We start from the raw sequence: 12243 nt of genomic DNA on the forward strand, positions 1-12243 counted from the left end.
TCGCACAGTGGGCTGCCTCCTCAAGACCTCGCAGCCCACCTGTCACAGATGTGGGACAGCACGCGGGGTTGCGAGGAGATGGCACGGAGACCCGAGGTCAAGTTGGGAAGAACCGAGCTCCTGACCATATCACATCCCCGTCTTGGTCCATGCATTCCGTGTTTCGCAGGAACAAAGCCCTTCAGACGGGGCGGCTTGTAAGCAGCAGAAGTCCGTGACTCGTGCTCTGGGGGCTGGAGTCCGTGGTCAAGGCGCTGCCGTGCAGGGTCCAGCGAACGCGAAGGCCCACTCCTCACGGATGGCGCCTCTGTGTCCCCACGCGGTGGAAGGGACAGACAAGCTCCCACGGGACTCGCTCGCAAGGGGCTTTGATGCCGCTCACGAGGGCTCTGACTCAGGATCCCGTCTTCCCAGGCCCCTCCCACGCCCACCCCCTTAGGGTTAGGGGGGAACACGGATTTGCGGGGAAACGAACACTCAGACCACAGCACTATCCGTCAGGACGGAACATCTCTCCATTTATCTACCTCTGCTCTGCTTCCTGCCATCAGAGTTTCACGGTTTTTCTCATAGAGAGCTTGGACGTATTTTTTTTGACGTATTCGCAAGGACTTCCTTTTTTACATGCTCACATAAATGGTATTGTGTCTTTAATTTCAAATTCCACTTGTTAATTGCTGGTATGCAGGAAAGCGATAGACTTTTACATACTAACCTGTGTCCTGCAACATACGGTTAGTGGTAGTAGCTTGGTAGAACCAGGTTTGTTTTGTTGGTGGTATTAATTCTTTAGGATTTAGTCCTATCCTCCCACCCCAAAAACATGCATTTATTTCCTTTTCCTGTCGTATTACATTCTCTGAGATTTCAGGCCAGATGCTGAGATGTGGTGGGAGGGGACGTCCTTTTGGCTCCTGACCTCGGGGAGGGCGCCCGTTTCTCCGAGGCCGACGTCGCCGTGGGATTCGCGGCTGCTCTCCGCCCGCTGAGGGGGTCCTCCTCCACGCGTAGTTTGCTGAGGGTTTTTTTTTTTTAAAATCATGATTGTGTTTGGGAGTTTGTCAAATGCTGTTTCTGCATTTACTGATGTTGCTAACTGATTTTCCTTCTTTAGCCTGCCGATGTGATGGATTAGATAAATTCACTTTTAAATGCAGAGCCAGCCTCTCACGCCTGGAATAAACCCCCACTGGCCACAGGGTGTATGTTTCCTACTAATACACATTGTTGGATTCAACTTGCTAATATTTTGCTGAGAATTTTTGCATTTTAAGTTCATAACAGGTATTATGAGCCTGTAGTTGTCTTTCTCTGTAATGTCTCTACCTGCTTTTGGCATTAGGGTAGTGCTGGCCTCACTGGATGAGTTAGAAAGTTTTGCCCCTGCTCATATTTCTGGAAAAGATTGTGCAGAACTGGTATAACTTCCTCCTAAAATGCTCGGTAGCACTCACCAGAGAAACCATCTAGCCTGGTGCTTTTCCTCTTTTAAAGAAGGTTATTAGTGACTGATTTCATTAATAGCTATGGGCCTGTTAAGATCTCCTAGTCTTCCCTGTGCAGTTTTCACAGATTCTGTCTTTCAAGGAACTGATCCCTCAAAGTTACAAAATGCACAGGAACAGATTTGTTCATAACATTCCCTTATTATCCCTTTGATGAGTAGGGGACAGCAGTGACGGCCCTACTCTAGTGTCTACTGTCACTCATTCGTTTATTCTCTCTTTCTTGGTTAGTCTGGCTAAGGGTTTATCAATTTTATTGATCTCTTCAAAGAACCAAGCTTTTGGTTTTGTTAGTTTTCTCTATTGATTTCCTGTTTTAAATTCTATTGATTTCTGCTCTGATTTTTATTATTTATTTTCTTCTCCTTACTTTGGATTTAAATTTTCTTCTTCTATTAATAGTTTCCTAAGGTAGAAGCTTAGATAACTGATTTTAGATCTTTCTACTTTTTAAGTAATGCATTTGATGCTGTAAGTTTCCCTCTGAGGGTTGTTTCTACTTATATTTTCATTTTAATTTCATTCCAAATATTTTTGAGACTTCTTCCTTGACCCATGCATCACCTAGAAATGTCTTGTGTAATATTCAAGTATTTTGGGATTCCCAGCTGTCAGTTTCTGATTCTAGTTTAAGTCCAGTGTAATCTGCAGGCACAGATATGATTTCTGTTCTTCTAAAGTTATGAAGGTATGTTTTACGGCCCAGATGTGATCCGTCTCAGGGACTGTCCCGTGAGCTGGGCGGAATGTACCTTCCGCTGCCACTGGACGGAGTATCACACGAGCATCGGTCTGACCCGACGCCTGGCGGCGCTGCCGAGTCTCACAACGTCCTCGCCGGCTCTCGCCTGCTGGATCTGTGCATTCTGACAAAGGGTGCCGGACTCTCCAGCCATGGAGGATTCCCGTCTCTTCCTGCAGTTCTCCCGGCTTCTGCCTTGTGTATGTTGGCGCTCTCCAGTTAGGTGCACACGAAAGGGCTGCTGTGCATTCTTGAAGAACTGGCCTTTGTGCCATTCCGCAGTGTCCGTCTTTATTGCTGCAACTGTCCCTGCTCTGGCGGCAGCTCTGTCAGAAATCAGCAGAGCTCCAGCAGCACCTCCTGATCAGCAGCCGCACCGTGCACCTCTCTCCACCCTTCACTGTGACCTGTGGGTCTACACACTCTAAGTCGGTTTCTGGAAGACAGAACACAGTTGGCTGCTTTTTGTCCACCCTGACAGTCTTTTAACTGGTGTATTTTGCCCATTTACATGTAAAGGGATCACTGGGACAGCTGGAGTGATACCATGTTTGTGACCTTCTTGTGGCCGCCTCTGTTCTTCGTTCCTTTTCTGTCTCCTACTCTTTTTCCGCCTCCTTTGGTTTTTACTGAGCATTTTATGTGGTTCCATTTCTCTCCTCAGGCGACAGGGCAGGCAAAAAGCCACTCTGCTGGCTAGAATCCTGGTCTCCACACGACAGAAACCGCCACCGGAGCACCCTGGAGAAGGCCCTGGGTCTCCGTTTCCCACAAGGCTCTGCCTCCTGAGTGCGCAAGCACGACGCATCTGCACCAGCTGACACACCAGTCGCCCCACAGCCATTACAGCTGTGATGGCATCTCAAGCTGACGTGCTCGGCTGCAGAGCCCATGTGGAGCTCAGATGGTCTCCATGCAGGAAAAGACACGCCTGGGGGAGGTGAGCTTCACACAAGCAGGGCTGGGGCTGAAACTCACACCCCTGGGGTAATACCCACCTGACCCCATGACACAGAAGTGAATGGGACGGGACAGGCTCACGCTGGCAGCCACATCTGGGGCAAACCTTTGCCTCATGGGCACTCGGTGTCTGCCCACCAGACAAGGACAACCTGTCACTGCCACAAACGTGCACCTGTCCATTTTTGTTTCTGAAATACACAATCCCCTCTTCTGTCTTTCATTTTCTCGCATTTGACAGGAACATGGATATGTTTCTGTCAACTCTGCAGGAGCCGGTCCCTGCCCTAGCCTCACACGTGTAGCAGCGTGGCCGTGCATCGAGGGGCCCACGACTGCTAGGCATCTCCATACCACAGAAGCAGAAAGCCAGGCTCTCTCGGGTCCCCGGTTCACGAGTGCTGGCCGTAGCTTAGGAAACCCACACCCGCAGCCCACCCACAGGGCAAGGGCGGAGGGGCCAGACCGCCGGGAGGGGCGTCTGCCGGGACGGGAAATCCCGGCAGACAGCAAGGAGTCTTACCTTTAAAGTCAAACTGGTAGATGTTTTTTAAGGACTCATGAAGAAAATAAAAGCTTCCTAGTGCCTGCAGAGCAAAAAGAGAAACCGCATGAGAATGGCACTGGGGACATCTCCCCAGCAGGTTTAGAGCAAGAGCTTACCTGCGTGTGACCCGACCACGGGCACCGAGACGTGATAACCCGAGACACCCAGCACCCCAGGCTCAGCACGCAGCCTCGGCTGGGAAGCCACCTGATCTGAAACCCAGATGTACCGTGGTGTTTACGGACAGTGTGGTCACATTTGTACACATTTGCACATGCATACTTATACAAGCCTTATTTTCTTTTGCTAAATCTGGCAACCCCAAAGGAGGGTCTGGGGAAACTCTGGGGTAATGAGAATACCCAGGACTGGATCGCAGTTGGTGGTTACGAAACCGCCCACACGTGTCAAAGCCCAGCGAACTGAACTTCGCCACAGCAATCACACCCTCACACACCTGCCCTAACAAGCAGGCCCTGCCCACGGAGCTGACCGTGCAGCGGGAAGACGTCCGCAGGCCACGCTGGGGCGGCCGCTGCTTGGACAGGCAGCTGGGAGGGCCAGGCTGGGCAGGTGGCCGAGAGAGGGCCCGCCGTGACCAGACCACACAGGGCTTCAGCATAGGGAAAGGCTTGGAGCCATTGGGAGGGCCTGTCCCCAACTTCTTATCTTAGAAGTGCCACGTCTGCAGAGAGCTGGGCGTGCAGGACAGGACACGGCACACCCCTGCCGCGTCCGTGTTGGCCTGTGCACTTGTACTGTGCTTTGGGCAGAACCACGACTGGAGATGCCGCCGCACCCGAGCGCTCTGGCAGGGATCACCTGCCAGGAACGCTCCCCTGCTCGCCACCAAACTGTCGCCTCTCTGGGAAAATTAACAGGGTGCCAGATGCCGCCTGCTAGCACAGCCCGAATCAGGTCTTCCATCGCCCCAGCGTGAAGCCTGGGGTTCTGAGGGCCTGAGCCGCTCACACACTGCGCCGCTCACAGGCTGGGGCTGCAGGAGGAAGAGCCAGGCGGGGGTCCCCCAGACGCCCAGGCCACCGTGGTGCGAGCACGAGGGGAGCGCGCTCCGGGCTTGCCGCATGCAGGGTGCGGGGCCTGGCCCCTGTCCGCAGCCCCCAAGGCCCTGCCACTCTTCGGTCGCCTGTTAGACTGTCTACGGCCCCCACCGCCCGGATGCCACCTCCTGCCCATGGGCCCAGCCCGCCCCACGGCAACCAGCGGCCGGCACCCAGGGGGTCCCCAGGGGTTCCCTGAGGGCCCTCGCCGCAGAGAGGGCGGCGTCCCCACCATCCCTGAGCAGCCTCAACCCAGGCGCGGGCGTCAGAGCTGCCACCTGCAAGATTCACCTCCTTCCGCGTCTTTATTAATCTGGCAACGTGATGTAATCCTCCCTGATAAGGGAAACGGTTGATGTCGGGGTTTCCTCCACAGCCCTGCCAGCTGCAGGCAGAGCCCTGGGTGTCAGCTCGTGCTCCGCGGCACACACAGGGGCCCGAGGCACCACCAGCCACGCAGGACGCAGCCACGGAGATGGCTCATGAGGACACAGTGTTCTGACTCCAGGTATGCGAAGGCCACACCTGCCACCTGATGGGATGTCACCAAGAGAGCACCGCCAGCCGCCAAGCCCAGGTCTGTGTGGACGCAGGGCATGACTTCGGGGAACCCCATGTGCTGCACTCGGTGGGGCAAAGCGCAGGGGCACAGACACACTCTGCCTCCATCCTGGCAGAGCTGCGGCAGACGTGCGCACCTGCTTGCACACGCACATACGTGTGCACACGAGTGCCTGCCGGAGGCAGAAGAGCCCTGGAGCCACGCTCCCCGGCCTGCACTGACCACCCAGATGCAAGCCCCTCCCAGCCGACACACGACGGGCGCTGCTGTCCGGGCGACGCCATGCAGGTGTCCCTCCAACAAGTGTCCCTCCCCCGCAGGTGGGTCTGCGACGCGGCAGATGGTGCCCTGGCGGGACACCAGGTGGGAGAGGCTTGCGCCTGACTCTGGACCCAGGGCCTTTTGTCCTTGGGCTCTTGCTAGTCCTGGACCCAGGCCACATGCCTGGTGAGCTGCCTACGGGTCCTGAGGCTGCATGGCCCAGGATCAGCACGTTCTCACACACACGCTCACACACGCAGGAAGGCTCGCCACGGAGTGGGCACAGGATCAGCACGTTCTCACACACACGCTCACACACGCAGGAAGGCTTGCCATGGAGTGGGCGTGCACCCCACGCTCCTCACCTCCTTCCCCCCAGACCTTGCTCTGAACCCGCTTAGACGGGCCCCGATCCTCCTTCACGGCAGATCCCAAACAGCCCGCGTTCGGCTTTCTCTCCTTGGCAAGATCGAGTTGAGGCCCCTCTGAGGGAGAGGGATGAGGGGATGGACACACGTGTGGAATCAGGGGAGAAAGCTGCAGGCCTGGACCTGCCATCTGGCAGGAGCCTTACAAAGGCATCTTTTCATCCGCTTCAGATAAAGAGAGCACTCTGGAAAAGCGTGCGTGGATAAATGCCACTGCAAACCACAAGGCCATCGCCTCACTGAACGTGATAAGGCTAACATGACATCACAAAGTTGACGATGAATAAATGAGAAATAAGCTGCCAGCGCAGGCACAGGAACTAAAATTCACAGTCAGAAAATCCATAATTAGCTCTAATGGATAATTAGAACCAAAGTTCAACCCAACTTTTCCAGCGTTTACCTATCGACACGCCGCAGGGCACCCATTTGTCACAGGTGCCCGGACGTAGCCCCAGAAACGCATGCGCAGCCCCCGCCCGCCCAGGCTCTGACCCCAGGGTGAGTCCACGACACTGACTCCTTGCCTCTTTTGTTGAAAAAAATTAAAATGCTTTTTACATATTTATAAGCCAGACTGTCAAGAGTGCTTATTCCGCATTAGTGACACTCGAGCCAGGGCTGAGACGGCAGACGTGGGCAGGAGCCCGAGGAGCCTGAGTTCCCTGGTGCGCTGAGGCGCGGGTGGCGTGGCCCACGCAGGAGACCCAGACCCTGCTCTCCCGACGCTGGCAGGCTGCGCCTGAAGACAGGCTCTGTCCCCGGGGCGACTGCAGCTCCTGGTCACCGCAGCTGGAGCTCGGTGGCTGGACGGGGGCAGTGGCCAGCAGCAGCCAAGCGTCCACACTGCTGTGACAGCAAACGCAGCCCCGGCTGGAGGTGGTGACCCGAGGAACAGCCACACCCTGTCCCTGGGCTGGACTTCGGGCGAGTTCTGGTAGCGGCCAGTCACTCTGCAAACACAGCCACCGGGAACAGCGAGAACGGCCACTTCCCACACGCCCAGACAGAAAGGGACGGTCACCGAGAGACTGCAGCCACAGAGCACCCGTCTGCTGAGAGCAGGGACCTTCCTGGGGACGCCTGCACAGAGGCGCGGGGACACGGGGGCGACTCGGGCCGGGGCAGAGGCTGACACAGAAGGAGCACAAAGCCGCTCGTCAGAAACACCTCCATCACTTCGTATCTGCAAACAACTCAGACGGCCGGTAATTTGTCATTTCCGCAATTACATTAGCCGCCAAAGTACATATCATTAACCTGAAGCCTTCTGCATCCGGCTCACTTTCCCTGAAACAGAGCAAATTCCTAAAGCTCAAATCAAACAGACTCAGCAGCAAGGGACCCACAGGACACAGTTTCCTTCTCCAGATGCCAGGGGAGGAGACCACACAGCCCTTCTCACGTGTGACCCGCTGGTGACAACAGCCTTTCCGCGTGCAGCCTTCAGAGGTGGGGGCAGGGGGCGTGATCCATCAAAGACACAGCACGGGGCAGCCACTGCCCACAAGGATGGCACACAGGCCGCCCCTGGGTGTGAGTGAGTTGACGTAAGGAATCACACTGAGATTTGGAAGTGCCAGGCCAGCCTCGCATTCCTGGCATGAACCTAACTTCACCGTGGTGCGTGTTTTCACACGTTGCTGGATTTCACTTGCTGACTCTGTGCGTAGGATTTCTGTAGTTTCCAGCCTTGTCTCTGTCCTTGCCCCCCAGTGAAATCACCCTGTGCCACGTCTCCAGTGGGACCCGGGTCACTAGTCAAGGAGGCCTTTTCATGGCACCAGGCTGCGCGGCAACACAGGACACCCGCTGTCCCTCATCCCCAAGCACCGTCAGGTCTCTTCTCCACCCTGCCAGCAGGGCGGCCTTTATCACAGTAACTGCCGTGTGAGTTGCATTTAACTCACACTAGTTTTGAGCCTAGGGCCTCGTGAAGTATATGTAACTCACATGTCTCGTCACCTTGGGAGCTGAGAGAACTATTTTTCGAGATGCCTATAACTGACACAGAAAATAAAAAATAACAAATTTTTTATTAAATTAGAAAGGATCATTTCGTTTTGGAAGTTTTCAATTCTATTTTCATAATACAACACCATGGCCCCAAGGAAAACATTTGTTTCTAGCGTGGCCATGTGTTGAAAACCACGCACCTGACCTCGCCCCGCGTGGCTGTGCAGTGACGCCGCGCCGCAGCCTGCACACCTGGTCACGGGGCTCCGGCTGGGCCACTCTGCCGTCGGTCGCCAGGGCGATCGTGCCTGAGCCTCCCCTCGTCCAGCATCCCAAGACCACCTGCTGCTTCCGCGCTCCACAGAAACGTGCCTCCTCCAGGCAGCCCTCGGACCGACTGCCGTTTCCTCACCTGGATCCTTCAAGAGCACGGCCATGAGATCTGGGCACCTCTGAGTCTGGGTAGGACGTCAGCCCCTCCCGGTGCAAGGAAAGAGGCGCCAGCACGCGGGGACGGTGGCCGAGAGCTCAGGGCCCAGCGTGTGACGGGCTCGGGTCTCAGGTCGCCCTGACATGGCCTCAGGCGCTGCTGAGACGCTGGGTGGGACCGCAGAAAGAACGCGTTTTTGACCATACTTCAAGGGTGAGTCCCAAGACTTCTGGTCTTAAAACAATTTAACAGATTGAGTAATAAATCAGAGCTACAATAACGTTCATTAGATTATAAACAATAATGAATGAAACAAGGCTTTTGCTTAAATCGATGTGGAGCTTCATTGATCTCTCTGCCTAATAGACTCGGGCGCGGCCTCGCTACTTGGACAGGGCGGCATCTCCGCCGGTTTCCTGCGGCATCAGCCCCAGAGCGGCACGTGGCAAGGCCGCACTTGGCGTGTCCCTGTTACAGGGTCGTCCTCTCTCAAAGCAGCCCTGCAACCGTCTCAGAATGAGAGCTGACTTATTTACAGAGTACTGACTTTCCAATCCCAGCTCGGGGCTAAGGCGGGCTGACGGCACAAAGGTGTCCCCCCGTCTGACCCTCACCGCCGTGCCCGCCCCGGGCCGGCTGCCTGCTCCAGAGACGCACACGTAATTTCATTCTGTCTCCGGTCCAATAGCCAACACTACAAGTTAATTAAATTGGTTGTCCATTGTACTCGTCCACTTACAAAGCTAATGACATTCTGTCCCTGAATTAAAGAGCATTTTATAAAGCATGCGCCGTGGACGCTGGCATGCTGTGCTCGGGGTGCTGAACCCTGTCATAGCTCCCGGTTGTCGCGTCCCCAATTAGGCAGCCCAGGAAGGGCCCGGGCTCCGCCTGCCGGCGCGGAGCACAAGTCATCCTGACAGTGAGGGCAAGCACTCCACGCAGCAGCCACTCGACAGCCCGCACGGGCGACCATAAATCCCGCCGGATGAGCACGCTGCGGACACTCCACGTTACCGTGAAGAGGGCGGCTGCAGTGTGACCAGACAGACTCAGAGTGGCCTTGAGGACAGGCTGTCCCTGCAGGGCCCGCAGGAGACGGGGCCGGTGCCGGCTCTCAGCCTGCGACACGGACACTGCGCTCGAGCCTCCCTGGCGCGAGGTCACCCACCAGCTGAAGACACGCTGGCCCTTTCTGACAGAATCCACTCACTCACGCTCTCATTCCACAAACACGCGCCGGGCACGGTCTCTGAGCCACACGTGGCCTTAGGCGACCGAGACACACACGGCCCAAGCCTGAGCTGGCAGCGTGGCGAAGGAGCCCGTGGGAGGCCCTGCGGGAGGGAGCTCAGCTCCGCACACGGCAGCATCAGGGGAGCCGACAACGGCTATGAACGGGAGATGGCTCCCAAGGGTGGCACCAGCACTTCTGCCAGCAGCTGGCAGGTGGGCACACCACACCTGGGACCGGAGGGCCCTGGAGAGACGGCGTCCAGCTCTAGACCAGGGGAGGCTGAAACAGCTTCAGACACTTGAGAATCATCGAGGTGGCTAATCCCGAGGGTCTGGAGTGTGGGACAGATGCCTGGGTGACCCGGGCAGGGGCAGCATGCAGACAGTCCTCAAAGCCATGGAACACTGAGCCTGCCAGGAGGAACCAGAGCCGGGGACAAGGGCAGGGCCCAGGACAGGCCAGGCTGCCATGAGGAGAGGCCGGCAGGAGTGACTGGGCTGGGGCGGTCAGGAATGAGGCTGGGCCAAGGGCAGGTGGCTTCCTGACAGTGACCTGGGAGGACGGAGCGACCTGGGCCCCAGGGCTGGCCCAGACCTCACAGCGTGCAGGGCAGCGGTGACACGAGTAGCCGCGTCCTGTCAATTCCATACAGATGCTGACACGTGAAACTGAACACTGTTTTCACAGTTAGCTGGGAGACAGGGCAGCTTCTCCCCCGAGCCTTGGAGAACGGCACGTGGGTGACAGTGTAAAAGGCACACAGAACGGCCGGCCAACGGCAGCACAGAAAAATCAGGTAAAAATAAAGACGGGGCAGGAAGGACTGAAACCTGAGGCTGCCTGGGTGTAGCAGTCTGTCCCCGCGGGGAGGGACGGCTCTGGCGGGGCTGAGGATGCTGCAGAGACTCCTCCCCGGAGGAGCAGGGTGGAAACAAGCAGCTGTCCACGGCCCCTGCCCCACACCTGCCCCCACCAATAAGCCACCCCTCCACACGGAACTTCAGCTGACCCGGCCTGGTTCAACGTATCCCAAGAGCTGATGCCAGGCAGGAAGTTGGTCTCGATCTTTTTTTGTTTGTTTGTTTTTAGTATTTTTCTTTTTCTTTCTTTTTTTTGAGACAGAGCGTCTCGCTTTGTTGCCCAGGGTAGAGTGAGTGCCGTGGCGTCAGCCTAGCTCACAGCAACCTCAATCTCCTGGGCTCAAGCAATCCTCCTGCCTCAGCCTCCCGAGTAGCTGGGGCTACAGGCATGCACCACCATGCCACCATATAAGTTTTTCTATATATATTAGTTGGCTAATTTTCTTTCTATTTTTAGTAGAGACGGGGTCTCACTCTTGCTCAGGCTGGTTTTGAACTCCTGACCTTGAGCAATCCACCCGCCTCCGCCTCCCCGAGTGCTAGGATTACAGGCGTGAGCCACCGCGCCCGGCCGGGAAGTTGGAAAAGTAAGTAAACTCCCGAGTGGGTAAGGAAAGTCCACGTTCCGGAATCCAGGAGGAGGCAACACAGCCCAAGGTCCCGCTGTCCGTGCCACAGAAGACAGAGCCGTGAGAGGAACCGAGGTCCCACGTAGCAGGCACCCCCGGTCAATTTTTAATTTACATCACGTAGGTATTTTCCTCTCAAAATGCTATTTTTCTATAACAAATATTTCACAAATAGAAAGTTTTGATAATGAGCCAAGAAAAACATCAGTCTTACAATAACTAGTTTTAATTATGAAATGTATTAAGTTATATTTTTCCATGTCTAAATGATTACAAAAGTAAATCAATAAACTTTTATGCCAATTAAATTATGTAAAGAGTCTGCATCATAATTAAAACAGCTCTGACTTTTATCTTCTAAAAATCATTAGCTTTTCAATTACAGTTTTATTCTTACAAATGTCCTGCAGAAATAGGTTATGCGCATTATGGAAAAGGGATAATTAAAGTAAGATGCACTTTAAGAGACAGCCAGCTCTGACACACGCTGTTTACAAAATGCCTTCTGCCATTAGAACAGCTCAGGGCATATAAAACGCCAATAAAAAGCTTTAATTGATTTTTAAATTTCAATTATATTGGGAAATTGCCATCCACTCCTGTTTCAGATAAGGGAACTCAGCACACACAACCCCGGAAAGGCCAGCGCAGCAGCTCCCGCAGCACTGCCCGGTCACGGGCCCGCGGCCACATGACGTCCCTCTCCCAGCACGGCACGGCCGGACGCCGGCCTGCTCACGCCTCTCCCTGCGTGAACACTCGTTCTCTGCGCTTCAAGCTGCAGGAGACGTTCCCTTCCCACACTGGACACTCGCTCGAGGCCACGCCGTTTGACGTTTTCATCGCGCCGCTTCCTTTCTGCCTCCCTGACCTCACCTGGGGTCAGTCTCTGCCTGCCGGAAGAACGTCCCTTAGCATTTGTCGTCTCTCATTTGAACACAAACGTGTATTTCACCCGAGTTCTGAGAAGATACCAACTTGTGCTGGACACGGAGCTCCGTGCCAACGGTATCCTCGGGACACGGCGACGGCTGTGACTGCAGCTGCTCCCTGTAGCAGCTTTTC

General features: G+C 55.3%; 1 protein-coding gene across 3 annotated transcripts in view; it reads right to left on the reverse strand.

Moving 5' to 3' along the window:
* Nucleotides 1–12243, reverse strand: part of INPP5A (inositol polyphosphate-5-phosphatase A) — a 180996-nt gene that overhangs the window by 69037 nt on the left and 99716 nt on the right. For all 3 annotated transcript variants that reach the window (XM_020280789.2, XM_020280788.2, XM_076009685.1), the window contains one exon: nucleotides 3731–3794. In XM_020280789.2, coding sequence (XP_020136378.2) covers nucleotides 3731–3794 — 64 coding nt within the window. The remainder of the gene's footprint in view (nucleotides 1–3730; nucleotides 3795–12243) is intronic.

This window comes from Microcebus murinus, chromosome 14, assembly GCF_040939455.1.
Source record: "Microcebus murinus isolate Inina chromosome 14, M.murinus_Inina_mat1.0, whole genome shotgun sequence".
NCBI classification, from domain to species: Eukaryota; Metazoa; Chordata; class Mammalia; order Primates; family Cheirogaleidae; genus Microcebus; species Microcebus murinus.